Source organism: Argopecten irradians, chromosome 1, assembly GCF_041381155.1.
Source record: "Argopecten irradians isolate NY chromosome 1, Ai_NY, whole genome shotgun sequence".
NCBI lineage: Eukaryota > Metazoa > Mollusca > Bivalvia > Pectinida > Pectinidae > Argopecten > Argopecten irradians.
The window spans coordinates 34479005-34502180 of NC_091134.1; the positions used below are offsets into that span (position 1 = coordinate 34479005).

General features: G+C 37.1%; 1 protein-coding gene across 3 annotated transcripts in view; it reads right to left on the reverse strand.

Annotated features, from left to right (window-relative positions):
- Positions 1–860: 860 nt before the first annotated feature.
- Positions 861–23176, reverse strand: part of LOC138325225 (E3 ubiquitin-protein ligase HACE1-like) — a 41932-nt gene continuing 19616 nt past the window's right edge. Inside the window, exons 10-27 of one of the 3 annotated variants that reach the window (XR_011208749.1) lie at positions 19871–19984; positions 19488–19594; positions 19093–19252; positions 17836–18317; positions 17479–17547; positions 15327–15414; positions 13809–13920; positions 13028–13125; positions 12644–12731; positions 12105–12254; positions 11495–11556; positions 10896–11030; positions 10107–10238; positions 9729–9824; positions 9361–9431; positions 7010–7123; positions 6176–6499; positions 861–6131 (exon numbers count right to left, since the gene is read on the reverse strand). Coding sequence is in view for 2 of the 3 variants with exons in the window: in XM_069270727.1 (XP_069126828.1) it covers positions 6397–6499; positions 7010–7123; positions 9361–9431; positions 9729–9824; positions 10107–10238; positions 10896–11030; positions 11495–11556; positions 12105–12254; positions 12644–12731; positions 13028–13125; positions 13809–13920; positions 15327–15414; positions 17479–17547; positions 17836–18317; positions 19093–19252; positions 19488–19594; positions 19871–19984 (2181 nt within the window). In the remaining variant the exon portion in view is untranslated. Of the gene's footprint in view, positions 6500–7009; positions 7124–9360; positions 9432–9728; positions 9825–10106; positions 10239–10895; positions 11031–11494; positions 11557–12104; positions 12255–12643; positions 12732–13027; positions 13126–13808; positions 13921–15326; positions 15415–17478; positions 17548–17835; positions 18318–19092; positions 19253–19487; positions 19595–19870; positions 19985–23176 lie in introns of all 3 variants that reach the window. The other 2 variants (XM_069270741.1, XM_069270727.1) reach the window with 2 other exon arrangements.

Consider the following 23176-nt stretch of genomic DNA (forward strand, 5'->3'; position numbering starts at 1 on the left):
GTCGGCCATCTTGTTGACAGATCGGTTCCAAAATGCAATATGCACAACTAGGGCCTAGGGGAACCTACATATCAAATTTGAAAAAAAAAATCCATGTGGTACTTTCTGAGATATAGTGGTAGCAAACTTCAACTACCAAAATCCAAGATGGCGGCCGGTTGGCCACCTTGTTGACCGATCGTGATCGATCACAAAATGCAATATACACAATTAAAGCCCTGTGGGAACCTACAGATGAAATTTTAGACAGATCCCTTCAGTACTTTCTGAGAAATAGCGGTAACAAACTTTAACTATCAAAATCCAATATGGCGGCTGGTCGGCCATTTTGTTGACCGATCAGTCCCAAAATGCAATATGCACAACTAGGGGCCTAGGGGAACCTAAATATCAATTTTGAAAAGGATCCCTTTAGCACTTTATGAGAAATAGCGGTAACAAGAATTGTTAACGGACGGACCGCGGATGAAAGGCGATATGAATAGCACACCATTTGGTGATGGTGGGCTAATAAAGGAACGTTTATCTTTTTCACTCTCACTTTCTCACTTACAATATTTAGTATATTTTGAATGCCTTGCATGGTTTTATTCACATGAAGACATTAAAATTTTGATATTTTTTTTCAACAGAGTATTTTGTTTCATTTTTCTATAGAATTTATTGTACTTTTATTTTATAATCTTCAGAATACAATTTCTATCTCTCATATTGGTAATTTTTAAGAGTCATAGTGTACAGAAGACCATCACTACTAGAAGTTGTTTAAAGAGGAAGGTTGACACAGATTTCTGTTTAGTGTTTTCTTTCTGTCTTCACATGCATGTTGGTGTAAAAAAAAGAACAAAATTAATGAACCATTTCCAGAGAAGAGGATATTTATTTGGTATAAAACAACATCCAATGAGAGAGGTCACAGATAAATAAATTAATGATGATTAACAAAAGCAGTAAAATAGATAATTAAATAAAAACGGGTGTATATAAAAGTATCACAGACAATCATGTATTTTTCACCTGTAAAACTTACCATATCTGAGCAGTGTATCGTTTTGAACACATTGGCAACACCAGAGATATCCCTACACAAAATGAGCAAAATTTCCCTTTTTCTTTTTTTCCCATTACCAATATCCTCTATCCTGATGTTACCATAACTCTTCCAATTCCGTCTTTGCATATTACAGAGTTAGCTCCCTTGCGGGTAGGTATCGGTTTTTGTGAGTGCAATTCACATCATTTTACCGAAAAGTATGACGTTAAGCTCACAAACACATGATGTCACACTCAATACCTACCCACAAGGGCAGATAACTCTGTAATATGCAAATACGGAATATAAATTTCAAAGATTATCATAAAAGGACACACTTTCAAACATAAAAGTGATTCTCCATTATTTTATATTACAATTATACTATTTTGCAGACAATACATTTCAACCGTCTGAGTGATTTCCCATTGTGTATAATTTTGCTAATTTTCAATCAATCATAATTTCAGTGTATCAAATTTAAGAGAGTGATAAACCTTCATCTGAGACCCATTGTTGATTGCACTATGCTATAGTACTATCAAGTATTACCAATATATTTTCTCATGTTCACAGTTCAAATTACTCTCTAAAATTATTATTAGTAATCAGAAGAAAAAAACCCATTACAAACACAGGCCTGTAGTCAAAAGCATAATTATCAATGATCTAGAATATGCTAAAAAACCCATAGTATACTGAATTATGAACACATTTTAAGGAAATCATATTTTCAAGCTTTTTGCTTGGTCTTAATTTGAATTAATGATTATAAATCTTGACTATGATATATTGTAATACTAATTTAAGCACACCCAACAAGAAAATTCAGAAGCAGTGGATTTCTTTTTGTATGATATATTTTCATTATGTTATATTATAAACAAGGAATTGTAAGGGAGATAATTCCAGTAACACGTTGTAAAAGTACAGGGGAGGTAATACTAAGGGAGGTAATCGAAATCATAACCTTTACAAAAAAATATTTTACCATTTATTATTTGTATCCTATCACTTTCCATGTGATTTACAAAAAGAAAAAAATCTTTCTCAATCACTAAATAAATATATTGTAGTCCACTTAGCTAAAACTGAGGCTACATGTACCTGGCCATTCAGATTATGAGCTCTTTTGATCCAGATTTACAAACAAATAAAGAATTAAAAAAAGGACGATAGAGATTACATACATTGTAGAAGTAACAAGCTGAAACACCTTAGAGGTATATGGAACAAAATCCAGGTTGACAAATAAACAATCCTATAAGCAATGATCAACATCTATCTAGCACAATATAAATATTAGTTCATAACTAAAACATAACACAGTCATGTTTAACATGAGGGTAAAAGCTGAATGGAATAACATCCCAAACATATCACAAAAACTTACTATCATAAATATACAAGACAATGATGACAATGGCATATTAACAATAATTATATTATCTTATTCTTCATTGAATATTACAGAGTTATCTGCCCATGTAGGAAGGTATTGATTGTGACATTATGTGGAAGCAAGAGATAGTGCAACAATATATTTTTCAGAACAAAAATTCCACGGAAGTGGATGTGTCGCCTGAACAGCATCACAAAAAATAGTTATTTACAATTGAAAATATTGTTAATAATTTAGGTGAAGTAATCAAGTCCCATAACTCTTGCAAATATTGATGGATTTTGAGAAGTATCGAACCCATCAAAGATCTCATTGATATAAAGCAATATACCAAATTTGGATGAAATGGGACAATAAATACTAAAGTTTTCAAGCGGAAGCCATGTTTCGACTATTTTAAGGTCCCGTAACTCTTGCAAATATTGACAGATTTTGACCAGTATCAAACCCTTCTAAGATCTCATTGATATAAACAACATACCAAATTTGATTGAAAACGGACAATAAATACTAAAGTTATCGAGCGGAAACCATAGATTCATCAGTTTTGACAATTTTAAAGTCCCGTTATTCTTGCAATTATTGACGGATTTTGACCATTATTAAACTTATCCGAGACCTCATTGCTATTAAACAATTTGTAAAATTTGGTTGAAATTGGACAATAAATATTTAAGTTATCGAGCAGAAACCATGGATTTTTCTGTTTTGACGATTTTAAAGTCCTGTAACTCTTACAAATATTGACAGATTTTGACCAATATTGAACTCATATAAGATCTCATTGATGTTGAACAATTTATAAAATTTGGTTGAAATTGGACGTTAAATAATTAAGTTATCGAGCGGAAAAACCATGGATTTTTCTGTTTTGACGATTTTAAAGTCCAGTAAACTCTTGCAAATATTGACGGATTTTGACCAATATTGAAATCATATAAGATCTCATTGATGTTAAACAATTTATAAAATTTGGTTGAAATTGGACGATAAATAATTAAGTTATCGAGCGGAAACCATGGATTTTTCTGTTTTGACGATATTAAAGTCCCGTAACTCTTGCAAATATTGACGGATTTTGACTATTATCAAACTCATCTCATTGATATAAAGCTATATACCAAATTTGGTTGAAATCGGAAAATAAATACATTAGTTATCGCACGGAAACCGTTTCCCAGATGCCGACATAGTGATACCTAAGTGTCGCCCTTGCGTTGCAGGCGACACAAAAAAAATGATGTGGGTTACCAAAATAATGATATATTCTTACAAGGGCAGCTAACTCTATAAATCATTGAAAGATATTTGAGGATTTCATTCTTTCATCTTGTCAAACTTTCATTCCAAACAATTTGTACACAAAGGAGGTTTACATGAGACATTACGGTAACACAACAATGGACACACTTGACATCGTACATTTATCAAATGTCAATGTGACAATGTACATACAGAACATTACAGGTACAGACACTTTTACCGTATTTATCAATATCCTAGCCATTGGCAAGAAATAAGCACCTTTTGATGTTGGTGCAGAAATGATAAGTTCAAGTGCGGTCTAAAAGTTCATTACCGTATTTACCAAAAAAATAACACACAGCTTGCCTAATATCTGTAAACAATGATTTCAAACTGATTTGGAATCATCGTTTACAAATAATGAGACAAAGAAAGCCCCCACCCCCTCCCCTCCTCTATACCATACTTGGTAATTAGATCTTAATTATATATAAATTAGGATTCATGAAATAACTTCATCAAATATTAGAAACAAGTCTTGTTGAAACAAACTTATCAATTCACATAACTTAAAACTGACGTCAACTAAAAGCAAAATATTGCTTTAAAGATACAAAGATAATTCTACTATAAGGCCAATTATCTAGCTACCCAAAGTAAGAGCGGTCAGGTGTATTGTCCGAGGACAAAATCACAAAAGCACAGGCCTAGGGTCATAATATTATTCTCTCAATATATTGATGCATCTCACTGATTGAAATATTAAACTGGGCATAGCTAAGCACATTGTGGAACAGGTCATGGTCAAAGTATGATTTATAAATACAAAATGTAGTTAATTGTAGGTAGGTTGAAAACACAAACCTCAACAAATTGAATAAGATATTGATCTTTGACTATAGTCAAGTGCTACTAACTCATGGTCCCCTATTACCTACAGGCTTGTAGTTCAGTAGGTTAGCGTCTATCAGTATTTCTTAGTTGAAAAAAATGTTGATGATATGAAAATAAAAGTACATGTAGACAAAATCAAAGTGTTACAAAAACTGTTGTTACTAAAGATGAACTTGGTTTCGTTGTAGGAATTGTTAACAATATACTGACAAAACCATTTTAAAGAAAATAATTACTCTAGAAATTGTGTCATGTTGTAACAATATTTAACAATGAGACAAATTTAAATCCATATGATTCAGGAATATGAAAATGTCATGGTGGAATGTATTATGATTTAATTACTCTAGCTCTAGTCTCTACTTTATCACAGTATAACTTGTCTAAACCGGATGTCACAGGGACCAGCATATTTAGCTGGTATAGACAAGTTTCCTGATTGGACAGGTTTTAATTATTATATATAAAATGCCAAACAATTAGGCGAAAATAGACAGAGACCAAATTAGACAAGGACCAGTTTTGACAAGTTATACTGTATCATACTAATGATATGTTTCTTTAAAGTTTATCATTCTTTCAGCATCATATATTGCTTTGTTTTCTGGCTCTTCTAAAACTACAGTACACGTTATACAAAATATCAGTTCATAAGTTCCAATATATGTGAAATATAAACTAGCAGAATCATTTGAATACGGTTTTACATAAGTAGTACATTTCCATAATTTTCATAATAAATGTGAGTTCTCGATAGATCTATGCATCTGATATATTAACAACAGAAATATTTGAGTACAATTTAATTTTTTCTCTCGTCTCACTAAAAAACTATTAAAAAATCCAAAATATTGTTCTTCCAATATGTCTTTAAGATTTAAACTCATTAAATTGTAAACTTCTCCAATTTCACATGTAATAATCAGCAATATGTGATTAGTTTTTTGTACCAACAGAAAAGATTCTATATGACATATCCTTGCTGCACAACTTCTGCACAATACAAGAATAAAGAATAGAAATGATTGTATTAATACTGAAATAATAGTATCCAATATGGTTGTTCAAAATGTATGCATTACATATCAAGTAGTCAATATTATTTCTTTCAATTACATCTTATACATCTTATTCACCATAACTCCTCAAGATAGAACATTGGGCAAATGTGACATTAATAAGCTTCATACTTATATGGAAGAAGATGTTTAAATAAAAATGAAATTAATAATCAATTGATCATGACTTGATATTTTCAATTATAGGATAAGCTGATTTAGCCAAGCATAGTGTCATATTTGTTCAAAACTGAAGGCACACATGCATGATAATTTTCAATTGAATTCACACAAACATGAAAGGCCTACAATTATTGCTGGTTAAATTTTGTGTTGCCTGAGGACTTTTAAGTGCATGATATTACTAGCAAACATACAAATGTATCAATCCGATAAAGCAGTATAACTTTACAACATGTAAAGTATATAAATCTACAATAAAATTCTGATTAAGCTTTGTCACACCTCTGATCAAGTTTGGCATACCATAAGATCAAGCCTTGGTATAACCCTGATCAAGCCTTGGTATAACCCTGATAAAGCCTTGGTATAACCCTGATCAAGCCTTAACCCAACTCGTCATCTACTTCTTTCTATACTTCCTATTAATCACTTGATAGCTCTTTTGCTTCTGGAAGCCTTTACTGTGTAGAGCATCAATCAAGTTGGCCTCTGGTATATATCACTGCCCAAACTATGTTATAACCTGACCAAGACTTGGTATGACCTTGATCAGGCCGTAGTAAAACCCCAATCAAGCCTTTTCAAGCATTAGTATATCCCTGACTTCCACATGCTGATGCTATTCTGATTCTCTCCTGAAGTTCCTCTTTTGTGGGATATTCTGGTAATTTCAGCAAATTGATGCTGAAAGAAAAAGAACATTTTTTCATATTAAAGGTAGATTCATAAAATGAAGTCTAAGATTTCATACAAAACTTGAATCTAAGTATGATCATCAAACAATGGGGATCATTTAAAATATCATTCCAATCAGTAAGCAGTCTGGGGATTCGTCAATAATGTATTTACCTCAAACTGCCAATTATCTTGACAGAAGTTTTCAGTTTTTCTCAAATATTTATCTGTTGATTACCTAATATTACAGACTATTTTATACAGATCTTAGAGACCAGTAGAACTAGATACCACCCATAGCAGATACTGCAAACCAACTTATTTTCATGACAACTTAATTTAGCGTTTTCATGCTTAACGGCTATTTCACAATGGTTTTATTTCTCAATTTACAGTTTAAAAACTGAAATGTGCTTGTGCTTCAAATGTTTTAGCAGCAATGTATTTTCCTGAATTCTAATCGCCCGCAAAATATACAAATCACTCGCAAAGACTTCCTGTTTCTGATGACATACTGACCATGTACTTGCTGTGGGGAGTATCTGGTATGTATATGGCGTACTACTGATGGTAAATTTCTGTGCTCCCCCTCCTCCTGTCAGCTTGGAAAATCCTCCGTACGGTACTCGGGAACTGTAAAATACAAAATCAATTATTGGAATTGTCACTCGCAATTGTAACTTTTCTCATAATTCAAACTCTAAATTCAAAGTATGCTTAGGTCACTTACGTAAGTGCTCATAATGCAGAAGAAATGGCTTTGCTAAATTTTACACCATTTACGTATATTTTATACCACTTACGTATATTTTACACCACTTAGTATATTTTACACCACTTACATAAATTTTTAACCACTTACATAAATTTTACACCACTTGTATATATTTTACACCACTTATATATATTTTACACCAATTATATATATTTCCAATCAACAACGATGCTTTTTGTTTTTATTTGAGTCCACTTACTTCTTGATTATCAGCATTATTAATTTGTTAGTACAGTAGTCTAGAACAAGAGGCCCAGAGGGCCTGTATCGCTCACCTGGTTTGTAATGCCAAGTAATGTTCTGAATATAAGTTCATTGTTTCTTTTCTGAAGAAATTTGGATATTTACCTCTTATTCCCCTATTGGGACCCACTCTTTCTCCTCCAGGGGGGTCAAAGCCAAAATTTATACAAATTCTGTTAACCCCAAGGATGTTTCTGGCCAAATTTGGTTACAATCCATGCAGAACTCTAAGACAAATAGAATTTTTTAGGATTTACCTCTATTACCCCTATTGGGCCCCGCCCCTCCTGCCCCCAGGGGGTCAGAGCTAAAATTTATACAAGTTCTGTTCCCCTTCCCCCAAGGATGTTTCTGGCCAAATTTGGTTACAATCCATGCAGAACTCTAGGACAAGTAGCGATTTATAGGATTTACCTCTATTAACCCTATTGGGCCCCGCCCCTCCTGCCCCCGAGGGGTCAGAGCCAAAATTTATACAAGTTCTGTTCCCCTTCCCCCAAGGATGTTTCTGGCCAAATTTGGTCACAATCCATGCAGAACTCTAGGACAAGTAGCGATTTATAGGATTTACCTCTATTACCCCTATTGGGCCCCGCCCCTCCTGCCCCCTGGGGGTCAGAGCCAAAATTTATACAAGTTCTGTTCCCCTTCCCCCAAGGATGTTTCTGGCCAAATTTGGTTACAATCCATGCAGAACTCTAGGACAAGTAGCAATTTATAGGATTTACCTCTATTACCCCTATTGGGCCCCGCCCCTCCTGCCCCCAGGGGGTCAGTGCTAAAATTTATACAAGTTCTGTTCCCCTTCCCCCAAGGATGTTTCTGGCCAAATTTGGTTACAATCCATGCAGAACTCTAGGACAAGTAGCGATTTATAGGATTTACCTCTATTACCCCTATTGGGCCCCGCCCCTCCTGCCCCCGAGGAGTCAGAGCCAAAATTTATACAAGTTCTGTTCCCCTTCCCCCAAGGATGTTTCTGGCCAAATTTGGTCACAATCCATGCAGAACTCTAGGACAAGTAGCGATTTATAGGATTTACTTCTATTACCCCTATTGGGCCCTGCCCCTCCTGCCCCCTGGGGGTCAGAGCCAAAATTTATACAAGTTCTGTTCCCCTTCCCCCAAGGATGTTTCTGGCCAAATTTGGTTACAATCCATGCAGAACTCTAGGACAAGTAGCGATTTATAGGATTTACCTCTATTACCCCTATTGGGCCCCGCCCCTCCTGCCCCCTGAGGGTCAGAGCCAAAATTTATACAAGTTCTGTTCCCCTTCCCCCAAGGATGTTTCTGGCCAAATTTGGTTACAATCCATGCAGAACTCTAGGACAAGTAGCGATTTATAGGATTTACCTCTATTACCCCTATTGGGCCCTGCTCCTCCTGCCCCAAGGGGGTCAGAGCCAAAATTTATACAAGTTCTGTTCCCCTTCCCCCAAGGATGTTTCTGGCCAAATTTGGTTACAATCCGTGCAGAACTCTAGGACAAGTAGCGATTTATAGGATTTACCTCTATTACCCCTATTGGGCCCCGCCCCTCCTGCCCCTGAGGGTCAGAGCCAAAATTTATACAAGTTCTGTTCCCCTTCCCCCAAGGATATTTCTGGCCAAATTTGGTTACAATCCATCCAGAACTCTATGACTAGTAGCCATTTAAAGGAAATGTTGACGGACGACGACGGACGGACGGACGACGGACGGACGGACGGACGGACGGACGGACGGACGGACGGACGGACGGACGGACGACGACGGACGCCGCGCCATGACATAAGCTCACCGGCCCTTCGGGCCAGGTGAGCTAAAAATAACCAATAACAATGTAAAAATAACTTGATAATTAACATACCTGCCGGTGACAAACTGTAGAAGCTGTACCCTCTCATGCTCATTTGACTCCTCCAGTATCTCCCAGAACCACTGTAACACAAAAGTTATTGATGGTGTAGGTGTTTGTTAGTGAATTGGAACTACATTTTCACACATCATTCACTCAGGAAAGTTCCTCTTCTCTTTTCTGTTTCAATGTGACCTTGAACTTGGGATGAGATCAATGTCACTGTGACTGACCTTGACCTCTGGTTTAGAACTTGAAAGATTTACAAAAGAAGCAAATACATGTATACTTATTGTTCAGTAAAGGAAGACACTTGTTCAGAATTCTTTTTTTTAACTGTACATATCATAATACATATTGATGTTATAAATTAGAGTTACCTTTATAATGGCAGATGCCTCACAGTAACCATTGTAGTCCGTATTGGCCTTCCAGTCGTCCACACAAATCTCAGGTAACCCAGACAACATCAGCTCCTACACAGAGCAACACAGGAAATGTAGAACACTTAGGTACAAACATGTCAAAATATTGTGTTTCTAATGTGCAGAGGTATCTGCTCTTGTGGGCAGAGTCCAATCTCCATAATTAAAAGTTTGAATAATCTTAGCATTCTAGTTAGGTTTACTTTAATATATATAGAGAATAATTTTTTTTAAAGTTCAACAAAATAAAATGTACCCGGTACCTCTAAGGTGCATATGAAGGTATTTAGTATTCTAGATAATTGAACATGTACAGTATATCGCTGTACGTACCAGTTCATACTCATCAAACATCTGAACCAGTGATTGTGGTATGAAGGCATGGAAGCCGGACAGGAAGCTCTCGATTTGTGGCTGTATGGCTCGAGTCATTCTCAGTTCCGTCACCAACTGGACATATTCTTCCTGTTACCATGGCAACATTGACAATATCAGGACATTGGTGAAAGATGCTATGCCCACAACAAACACTTCATCACAATTTATTTGTTCTGTACCATGCCATCAATGCTTTTTGTATAAAATCTCAATGAAAACAAGGTGCCTCCATGCATGGCTAAATCCCCTGCATGCTGCAGTAATATATATTTTGGTGTGGAACTTATTTGTGTTTCATGTTACAAATCTAGATTGTGTTTACATACATTAGATTTTAATATGATTCTATAGTAACAGAGACAGCCACACAGATGCATTGAGCCAATTTGATATTCCCAGCAAATGTGTTTCGTGGGGAGGGGGGGGGGCAGATAATATGTTCATCATTAAAATCTTAAAAGAAAATAAATCTTTCATCCTGTGGCCTTTGATCTGCTATTGCTTGTTGTTCTCAATTAACTGACTTTGCTATTTTCACTAAATTATATCATCATTTCATCATCAACCTCATGAGAGCTTTCCAATGATATTTCAACAATTTTCAATGAATTTAATTATGATCAATAACTTTTTCACAAACCGTTTCCATGAGGTGTACTCAAAAGGCATCCAAATGTAATATGATAAGTGAAAACATTTTAATATGACAACAATGGTGCTATGTCTCTACACAAACTTGTCTACCTTGTTTTGTTCCGTTACTGGAATCGTAGCACCACCAGGCTTTAATGCTACCTCCTGCATTTTCCCGAACACATCTGTTTCTACAGAGAATGTGAGATCAAGGCCAAGGTTACTTATATTGTGGTCCAGTATCCACTGAAAATACAAGAAAGCATTTGTGATTTCTAAGCTTCAAATGAGAGATATCAAACATATCCCAGGATTTTATATTTAGCTAATGTATATATATATGTATAGTTTTTTAACTGTCTGAAACCTAGAGCAATTTTTAACTTGTATACTGAACACCACTACTACTAGTGAAAATGGAGGGCGACACTTATATCAAGATTACATTATATTTGTATTACCTATACTTTTTCAAGAATAATGTTTTTGAGGTGATTGGCTGAAGTTTTTTGCTTTATGTCCTATCAACAGTCAGTGCCAATTAGGGACCGGTAGTTGTCCCACATGGGTTTCAAACTAGCAACCTGAAAGTATAGGGCTAGTAGTAAAATATCAGAACACTTTAACCACTCCACCATCATGCCCTATACAACTTAAGCCTAGTTATATGAGAATTAATAATTATCCAGATGTTTATTTTGATACTTTACCTGGAGATTCTTTGCATATTCTGGGTCAATAGAGGCCACATCTTTGTAGTTCACAGGGATACCTATGAAAAAGATGAAATACTGTAATTTTTGGTGTGGATAAAATATTTTTTAAGTGAAACTAGAAAAATAAATTTCAACTTTAATTAAAAACTGTAATCTGGCCATTAAATTCAGTGGATATATATTTCAGGATATAGCCAAAGGTCCTTTAAGACAAAAGTTCCGTAACTCTGGGGTCTAACAACTAAGGTCTGCATTCAGTAATAATCCCCCTTTCTCTTAAATTCCTATCATTTCTGGTAAATAAGATGGTAAACTAGATCTAGAAATAACCACTACGGGGAGTGGAGGCGCAACGTCCTGGGTTATGGAAAATGTAGAAATTCTTGATGAAACCGGCCCTGGATTCAAAAGAATAGAGAGGCCTCACTTGTAATCCAGGTAAATATATAAAAGAGCGAGTCCAACACGGCAGTTCCTTCCAGTAAGCTGATTACTGGAAGGAACTACCGTGTTGGACTCGCTCTTTTATATATAGATCTAGAAATGTAAATGTATTGTACTTAGGATATGTTTGTAGAATGAGTGAATGAAATAGCTACTGTACCTAGGATGTGTTTGTAGAAAGAGCGAGTGAAGTAAATACTAAGTAAGTGTTGGTGATAGAGAGCCAATCCTAGGATGTGGCCGGCAAACTGGAAGTAGTTGAGATGGTCCGGATTGATAGCAGAGTTACTGTTAGGCTGGAATGTACAACCTGTGGGTAGAAAGAGACATAAATATTAAATACAGTATGACATTTACAAACAAAAACATACACAAATAATATAGTTTGACAGTAAACACAAACAGAAGAAGAAAAGAAAAAGATCATTCATAATTATGCAGCTTAAAATGTCTGCATCAGTAACAATAAAGAATATCATAAATGATATAAAAATATTTAAATGTATTTTTTTCATAAAATGGTAAAATGTTGACCCTTTTCAATCACTTTTGCACAGACTCCTAAAGCAGAATATTTGAGAATTTTTTATCAATACCTAATATTGAGTGCTTTTTTGGTCACATCCAGCATCTAAATAGATAACATCCCACCTTTAACCAGCTAATCACATACAGAACTATTCATCTTTTGATACCTACCATCGGCAGATTGTGTGAACAGTGCATAATCAGGGTTAAGGATTTCTTTGGACAAAATATCAAACCATTCTCTCACCACACCTCGACCCTGAAAAATATTGATGTCAAATTTGACATTCGTTTGTTAGATAAAACACAGTTTTATCATCACAATTCTTCACAATAAGAAGGACATAAGACAAAAGTCTTTAATTATACAACAATGACTCATTTAAAAAAAAGAAATGTTTGAAGACTTCTTTAATCTTTTTTTAAATTAACTTTCTATATTCAGAGAGTAAAATATGCTATCATTATAGATATCCAATTTTAAACAAACAGTAATTTCTTTAGATGAATAACCTCCCCTTGTATACTTCTCAAGTGAATTATTTCTGTACTTACCACGCCTTCTTCACCTGTGAACTTCATAGAGAATGCCTTCTTTAGTTTGTCGGTAGGCATCACCATCATTCTCTCACAGCTACTGTGAAACAATCGATCTGTAAATACACATATACATTATTGTAAGGTAAGTTTCATAGAAGAGAATCAAAGGGATTAGTTTCGTTCAATTGGCTTAACATTCAATTAACTGCCTGGGTCATTTAAGTATGTGACAAGTTTATACCAGTATGTGAAGGAAAGCCGAGGTATCTGGAAAGAAAACACAGACCAGCAGTCAGTACCTGGCAACTGCCACACATGGATTAAGACTCATGACCCCGAGATGAAGGGCTCGTAGTAATTTGTTGGGAAATCTTAAACACTCAGCCACTGAAGCCCAAAACAATGAAGGCTCTGCTTATAATATAGGATACAGACTTCTGACAAGCAGTAGCATTTTGTTATGTAAATCAAAGGACAAAATACAGGTTACATGACATAGTTTAGTAGGTGACACACCTCTTCACTTATAAATCAAAGTATGAAGATCCTATGCCTTATTCTAAAGGAGAAAAACAGGAAAATATTCCTGTAGAGTGCCACAACCACGATTCGAACCAGGGTCTCTGGTATGAAAAACTATGGCTCTACTGACAGAGCCAAAGGACATGCTCCGTTAGCTGAGTGAAGAGACTGTATATTACACACACGTCACACCAACCTACTTCTCTTACAAAAGATAGCATGGGTTCTACTTAATAGTCAGCTGTACAGCTGACTTCTGACACAAAGTTCATACCTCTGTCGACCACCAGTATGTCTTCCTGGTTTAGTGTAGAGTGTATCAGTCCGTTCTCATCAGGGGTAGTACCCAAATTCTCGTAAAACCATCGTCGCCTTGTCTCAAACGGCTGGAAATCAAAATTGCTGCTATGTCCAGATCATTAAAATTATAATATTAATGACAATTTATTAAATCATACTTCTTATAAACAAGAGGCCCAGAGGGCCTGTATCGCTCACCTGGTTTGTAATGTCAAGTCATGTTTTGAATACAGGTTCATTGTTTCTTTTCCGAAGGAATTTGAATATTTACCTCTTATTTCCCTATTGGGCCCCGCCCCTCCTGCCTCCAGGGGGTCAGAGCCAAAATTTTTACAAGTTCTTTCCCCCTTCCCCCAAGGATGTTTGTGGCCAAATTTGGTTACAATCCTGTTTTGTTTTGTTTATTTTTACGTCCTATTAACAGCCAGGGTCATCCATGCAGAATGTAGGACAAGTAGCGATTTATAGGATTTACCTCTATTTCCTCTATTGGGCCCCGCCCTCTCCTGCCCCCGGGGGGTCAGAGCCAAAACTTATACAAGTTCTTTCCCCCTTCCCCCAAGGATGTTTGTGGCCAAATTTGGTTACAATCCATGCAGAACTCTAGGACAAGTAGCGTTTTATAGGATTTACCTCTATTTCCCCTATTGGGCCCGCCCCTCCTGCCCCCAGGGGGTCAGAGCCAAAACTTATACAAGTTCTTTCCCCCTTCCCTAAAGGATGTTTGTGGCCAAATTTGGTTACAATCCATGCAGAACTCTAGGACAAGTAGCGTTTTATAGGATTTACCTCTATTTCCCCTATTGGGCCCCGCCCCTCCTGCCCCCAAGGGGTCAGAGCCAAAATTTATACAAGTTCTGTTCCCCTTCCCCCAAGGATGTTTGTGGCCAAATTTGGTTACAATTCATGCAGAACTCTAGGACAAGTAGCGATTTATAGGATTTACCTTTATTTTCCTTATTGGGCCCCGCCCCTCCTGCCCCCGGGGGGTCAGAGCCAAAATTTATACAAGTTCTGTTCCCCTTCCCCCAGGGATGTTTGTGGCCAAATTTGGTAACAATTCATGCAGAACTCTATGACTAGTAGCGATTTAGAGGAAATGTTGCCGGACGGACGACTCGCCATGACATAAGCTCACCGGCCCTTCGGGCCAGGTGAGATAAAAAATGATTTTGCTTCTACTGAGAATTTAAATTACAATAATTTTTTCCATAGTTCTTCACCAGCCAAGTTAATGCAATTTTGTGGCACATTGTTATGCTCTGCGAAATTTATGAGAAATTATAGATATACCTGGTACATTATATGTAGGTATATATTCCTATAGGTTGATTGTGAAAAAAATCAAATCCACTTTCATGAATTTTAATCTTTCTCTTTTATATTTAATACAATGAAAATTTTGACCCACATTATTTTATTATCAAACGACCAACCATATAGTATTGTGTCACCACCTGGCATCTGCAATTATTTTTTTAATGTGACTTACCTGAGATTTGATAATTGGCAGAAACTGGGACATCAGTTCTGGGCATTCAAGTAGAAAATGAAAGTGGTCAAATATCACTTTTGGATTTCTGGATAACAAAGTCAACAAAATATAAATTTGAGAGAGCTTATTCAATAAGGACTTAGTCTAGATTTATGTCAATAACTAAAGGTAATTATCTAGTTCACCCATACCATTTTATCATTACTTTGAGATGGGTTATTGTAAGATTTGGTAGAGGCATGGATAGGTGAGCATCTGTGGCTGATAATGGTGTTTCTTTCTAGCCTGGCAAATTTTGTTGCAAGGATGATAATAATACCAACATTCAACCCAAAATTTAACTGTTGTAAATGTTGATCATGTATGTGTTTGGAAAATAAAAAATATTAAACAAGAGGCCCAGAGGGCCTGTATCGCTCACCTGGTTTTTTGTTAGTAATTATCACAAGACTCTGACAATTAGAAAAATAAGCAAATTGACTCCCAAAGTTTAATTTTGAATCACAACCATACAATGATGCTATTGATACCATACAAATATGCTATCCAATACATAGGTTCAGAGACAAAGTAATTTATATGAAAATAGTAGCCTAATTGACCTTTTGACCTCGCATCTATTGCCGTCTAATGCCCCGGGGGTCAGCCCTATCATTTGTACAATTTCAAATCCCAACCCTATAAGGATGCTACCATTGCATTATAAGTGCTCTTCCATTCTTAGTTGCAGAGAAGAAGTCGTTTATATGGAAATAGCTAAATTGACCCCTTTTGACCCCACCCTTCAGGCCCCCGGGGGGGTCAGCCCCATCATTTGCAAAATTTTGAATCCAAACCCTATAAGGATGTAACCATTGCATTATGAGCGTAATCCCATGTTAAGTTGTAGAGAAAAAGTCATTTATATGGAAATTGACCACTTTTGACCCCGCCCCTCAGGCCCCCGGGGGGTTAGCCCTATCATTTGCACAATTTTGAATCCCCACACTATAAGGATACTACCATTGTATTATGGGTGCTATACCGTGCTTAGTTTCAGAGAAGAAGTCGTTTATATGGAAATAGCCAAATTGGCCACTTTCGACCCCTCCCCTCAGGCCCCCCGGGGGTCAGCCCACATCATTTGTACAATTTTGAATCCCCAACCTATAAAGATACTACCATTGCATTATGAGTGCTATCTCATGCTTAGTTTCAGAGAAGAAGTCGTTTATATGGAAATAGCCAAATTGACCCCATTTGACACCGCCCCTCAGGCCCCCGGGGGGTCAGCCCCATCATTTGTACAATTTTGAATCCCCACCCTATAAGGATGCTACCATTGCATTATGGGTGCTATCCAATGCTTGGTTTCAGAGAAGAAGTCGTTTATATGGAAATAGCCAAATTGACCCCATTTGACCCCGCCCCTCAGGCCCCCGGGGGGTCAGCCACATCATTTGTACAATTTTTAATCCCTACCCTATAACGATACTACCATTGCATTATGAGTGCTATCTCATGCTTAGTTTCAGAGAAGAAGTCGTTTATATGGAAATAGCCAAATTGACCCCATTTGACCCCGCCCCTCAGGCCCCCGGGGGGTCAGCCCCATCATTTGTACAATTTTGAATCCCCACCCTATAAGGATGCTACCATTGCATTATGGGTGCTATCCCATGCTTGGTTTCAGAGAAGAAGTCGTTTATATGGAAATAGCCAAATTGACCCCATTTGACCCCGCCCCTCAGGCCCCCGGGGGGTCAGCCCCATCATTTGTACAATTTTGAATCCCCACCCTATAAGGATGCTACCATTGCATTATGGGTGCTATCCCATGCTTGGTTTCAGAGAAGAAGTCGTTTATATGGAAATAGCCAAATTGACCCCTTTTGGCCCCGCCTCTCAGGCCCCTGGGGGGTCAGCCCCATCATTTGTACAATTTTCAGTTAGTAGCCCATAAGGATGCTACCAGTCAAATTTTGTTGAAATCCGACCAGCGGTTATGGAGAAGAAGTCGATTGTTGACGGACGGACGGACGGACGGACGACGGACGACGGACGACGGACGACGGACGGACGGACGCCGGACGCCACGGTATGGCATAAGCTCACCTTGGTCCTTCGGACCAGGTGAGCTAATAAAAGGGAAAAAAATGTTGATACATACCTGCTAACTAAAGCCTTTAGTACATGATTATGGCGCCAAACAAATTCTATAAACCTTGGTGACGTCATTCTGAAGTAAAGAGACAGTACTGTAGTTATTAACAAAAACGTTTTGACCGAAAATTCTTCAGAAGTACAACATAATTAAATGTGATTTAGGATAAAAATAACTCATTATTTCAGCTGCTTTGGGGGAAAAAGGTTCAGTCCATTCAGAAATGAATTGTTGAGTAACATAAACATGTATTATATAGCTAGAAATTATTACAGGGATGATATTTTAGGAAAAATTTCATTGACAAAAAAATAGGATATTCATCTTTTGTCAACAATTTTCTTTAACAATGCAGTGACTTACTGTTGCTGCACTTGACATGAACAACACATGTAAAAGGCCTGCACTACCCCACAGATCCTGGGCAGGGTAACTCCCACCACATCTTGATCTGCCTGCTCAAGACTCAGACGTTTTAAAAGCTGCTCTTCCATATCTGCTAATGTGAACTTTGCAGCAACTACTTTGTGATGGGTTGTCTCCCCTTCTGTAGGAGTTATCTCCCATTCCACACTCGCTCCCATACTTGCTGGTTCTTTCCTCTCTGTTTTTACTTCAGTCTCTGTTTCTACTTTCTCCACAGAATCACCATTTAAAGTCTTTGTTTCCTTTACAGAATCATCTCGCTCTGTGTCTGTGTTACAGGAGTCATCTGGACAACCTTTGACAAGGGAATGCAGATTTCCAAATGATATTTCTTTTTTGAAATTTTCTGGATTTCTTTCAAATTCCATCTTGAGCAGATTTAGCCAATCATCAAGCAGCTGCCAGAGCATGTCCAGTGGCTGAAACAGAACAGAAATAGTCTGATGATATAACATAATTCATTTAAAAAAACATGTTACCATAAATCACTATGCTTTCATGAATAGTGTGTTTCAAAACTGTACATATACATGAGTCCATAATTTTGCTACAGTATATCAGAAGAAAACTCCAGTTCTTATTCATAAATTATCATGAATTATTTACATTCGCAATTTTTCTTGTGAATCAATATGAAAATAAACCTCATAAAAATGCAAGCCGTTAATAGAAAATAATAGAATAACTCATTTCAACATCAATACATTTTAATATCTTGTTTATACGAGTGTTGAGGATACCTTGAAGATTTGAGTAGTTTTGGGTGATAGCCTACCTTGAAGATTTGAGTAGTTTTGGGTAATAGCATACCTTGAAGATTTGAGTAGTTTTGGGTGATAGCCTACCTTGAAGATTTGAGTAGTTTTGGGTGATAGCGAACCTTGAAGATTTGTGTAGTTTTGGGTAATAGCATACCTTGAAGATTTGTGTAGTTTTGGGTGATAGCATACCTTGAAGATTGGGTAGTTTTGGGTGATAGCATACCATTAAGATTTGTGTAGTTGTGGGTGATAGCATACCTTGAAGATTTGTGTAGTTTTGGGTGATAGTGTACCTTGAAGATTTGAGTAGTTTTGGGTAATAGCATACCTTGAAGATTTGTGTAGTTTTGGGTGATAGCATACCTTGAAGATTTGTGTAGTTTTGGGTGATAGCATACCTTGAAGATTTGTGTAGTTTTGGGTGATAGCCTACCTTGAAGATTTGTGTAGTTTTGGGTGATAGTGGCGCTACTCCATTGATAGCGGAAGATTGAGGTGAGCTGGAGGTACCTGATATAGATCTATACAGAGTACACAGGGTCTTCACACATCGCAGCAGGCTAGATACTTGGGTCTCCAAGTTGCTTGAAACACTATACAGAAAACATTAATACACATTTACAAATGTATAGACTAAATATGAAACATTGATAATTGTTTATAAATTAACTGAGGAGGATGTGACCTATATTTTTACCTGAGGAGATTAATTTTATTTTTACCCAAGGAGTTTGTGACATTATTTTTATCTGAGAAGACCTATCATTTTTACGTAAGGAGGTTGTGACCTATATTATTACCAGAGGAGGTTGTGACCTATATTTTTACCTGAGGAGGTTGTGACCTATATTTGAAGCTTCCTCTGCCAGCTGGACCAACACTTTAACACCCATATTCCTGTTTTTCTCTATAAGATGTAACAGGACCTTTGTATACTGAAAAATAAAGAAGGAATATCAACACAGGTTATTCATACCTGAAACACTCCAAAAAGTTGGTATTGTTTTTAAAATAATCTTCTGAGATCAAGCTTGTGCAGTATAGTTTGGCATGGTTTTTTCAGCACTGGTGATCATAATAAAATTGAATTGAAAAAAAAAAAAAAAAAAATTAAATAATCAAAATATAACAGGTATTTTAAGCTCAGATAATGAAATTTATATAAATTACAGATCATACAAAATAAGGAGATTAACAAAAAGAAAATTTACAGTTATATATACCAATGATTCTTTTAACGTCTCCCTCCTGACCATACCAATCAGCTGATCAAAAAGTTTAGGCATGTGTTGTAGTAATATACAACATGTCTCACTATAACCTCCCTACAACAGATATACAAACAACATTAAATATAATCAACTTTTTGACTCAATCTTAAAGCTTTGGTGATCAGTTCTACAGGAGAAAAGCACAATTATATATAATTAGAATGTGATTCGAAAATATTACAAAGTCACCCCTGCTCAATTATAAAAGGCATCACCACTTTCACTACCCAAACCAATTACTGTACATGTACTGAATATCTAAATCATGGTTTTACTGGTTTAATTTGTTTAACACCCTATCAACAGCCAGGGTTATTAAAGGAAGTGCCAGTTAGATATGAAGCACCCACAGAAAAACTACTGACCTACAGTCAGTACCTAGCAACTGCCCCACAATGACATGACAAATTGCGAACATTGCCCCAGATATGGAGGGCTAGTGGTATTACATCTGAACAGCTTAACCACCTGTCCAGTGTGACTACCTATATTCAGTTAAAACAAGAGATCCCAGAGGGATCTTGGCGCCCACCAAAGATTAATCTATGTCTGACAAATGAAAGAGGGATCTTTTCTCTACTTTTCAAACTTACACTTCTTTTTTTCTGCTTTTCAAACTTTAAACTATCAAAATCCAAGATGGTGGTCGCAAAATGCAATAGGCAGAACTAGGGTCCTAGAGGAACCTACAAATGATATTTGAGAACAATCCCTTCAATACTTTCTGAGAAATAGCGGTAACAAACTTTAACTATCAAAATCCAAGATGGCTACCGGTTGGCCATTTTGTTGACCGATCAGTCCCAAAATGCAATATGCACAACTGGGGTCCTAGGGGAACCTACATATGAAATTTGAGAAAGATCCCTTCAGTGCTTTCTGAGAAATAGCGGTAACAAACTTTAACTATCAAAATCCAAGATGGCTACCTGGCGGCCATCTTGTTGACTGATCAGTCCCAAAATGCAATATGCACAACTGGGGTCCTAGGGAAACCTACATATGAAATTTGAGAAAGATCCCTTCAGTGCTTTCTGAGAAATAGCGGTAACAAACTTTAACTATCAAAATCCAAGATGGCTACCGGTTGGCCATTTTGTTGACCGATCAGTCCCAAAATGCAATATGCACAACTGGGGTCCTAGGGGAACCTACATATGAAATTTGAGAAAGATCCCTTCAGTGCTTTCTGAGAAATAGCGGTAACAAACTTTAACTATCAAAATCCAAGATGGCTACCTGGCGGCCATCTTGTTGACTGATCAGTCCCAAAATGCAATATGCACTACTAGGGTCCTAGGGGAACCTACATATGAAATTTGAGAACAATCCCTTCAATACTTTCTGAGAAATAGCGGTAACAAACTTAAACTATCAAAATCCAAGATGGCCACCGGTCGGCCATCTTGTTGACCGATCAGTCCCAAAATGCAATATGCACAACTGGGTCCTAGGGGAACCTACATATGAAATTTGAGAAAGATCCCTTCAGTACTCTCTGAGAATTAGCGGTAACAAACTTTAACTATCAAAATCCAAGATGGCGGCTGGTCGGCCATCTTGTTGACCGATCAGTCCCAAAATGCAATATGCACAACTAGGGTCCTACGGGAACCTACATATGAAATTTGAGAAAGATCACTTCAATACTTTATGAGAAATAGCGGTAACAAACTTTAACTATCAAAATCCAAGATGGCTGCCTGGCGGCCATCTTGTTGACCGATCAGTCCCAAAATACAATATGCACAACTAGGGTCCTAGGGGAACCTACATATGAAATTTGAGAAAGATCCCTTCAGTACTTTCTGAGAATTAGCCGTAACAAACTTTAACTATCAAAATCCAAGATGGCGGCTGGTCGGCCATCTTGTTGACCGATCAGTCCCAAAATGCAATATGCACAACTAGGGTCCTAGGGGAACCTACATATGAAATTTGAGAAAGATCCCTTCAGTACTTTCTGAGAAATAGCGGTAACAAACTTTAACTATCAAAATCCAAGATGGCTGCCTGGCGGCCATCTTGTTGACCAATCAGTCCCAAAATACAATATGCACAACTAGGGTCCTAGGGGAACCTACATATGAAATTTGAGAAAGATCCCTTCAGTACTTTTAGAGAAATAGCGGTAACAAGAATTGTTAACGGACGGACGGACGGACGGACGGACGGGACGGACGGACGGACGGAGGACGGACGGACGGACGACGGACCACGGACGAAAGGCGATTTGAATAGCCCACCATCTGATGATGGTGGGCTAAAAATCCACTTGTCCGACAACTAAATCCACTTGTCCAAACTTTAACCACTAACTTGCAGAGAAAAAAATGTTTACATAATGTCATGTTACTTACTATTGAAATACAAGAGATCCCAGAGGGATCTTGGCGCCCACCAAAGAATGATCTATGTCTGACAATGGAAAGAGGGATCTTTTCTCTGCTTTTCAAACTTTTGCAAACATACTACATATAAAATTTGAGACAGATCGCTTCAGTACTTTCTGAGAAATAGCAGTAACAAACTTCAACTATCAAAATCCAAGATGGCTCCTTGGCGGCCATCTTGTAAATCGATCGGTCCCAAATCGAAATATGCACAACTAGGGCCATAGAGGAACCTATATATGAAATTTGAGACAGATTCATTCAATACTTTCTGAGAAATAGTGATAACAAACTTTAACTATCAAATTCCAAGATGGCAGCCTGGCGGCCATTTTGTTGACCGATCGATCCAAAAACGCATTATGCACAACAAGAGCCCTAGGGAAACCTACATATGAAATATGAGAAAGATCCCTTCAGTACTTTGTGAGAAATAGCGATAACAAACTTTAACTATCAAATTCCAAGATGGCAGCCTGGCGGCCATTTTGTTGACCGATCGATCCAAAAACGCATTATGCACAACAAGAGCCCTAGGGAAACCTACATATGAAATATGAGAAAGATCCCTTCAGTACTTTGTGAGAAATAGCGATATTAATCTTTAACTATCAAAATCCAAGATGGCTGCCTGGTGGCCATTTTGTTGACCGATCGATCCAAAAACGCATTATGCACAACTAGGGCCCTAGGGGAACCTACATATGAAATTTGAGAAAGATCCCTTCAGTACTTTCTGAGAAATAGCGATAACAAACTTTAAGTATTAAAATCCAAGATGGCTGCCTGGCGGCCATCTTGTTAACCGATTGGTCCCAAAATGCAATATGCACAACTAGGGCCCTAGGGGAAC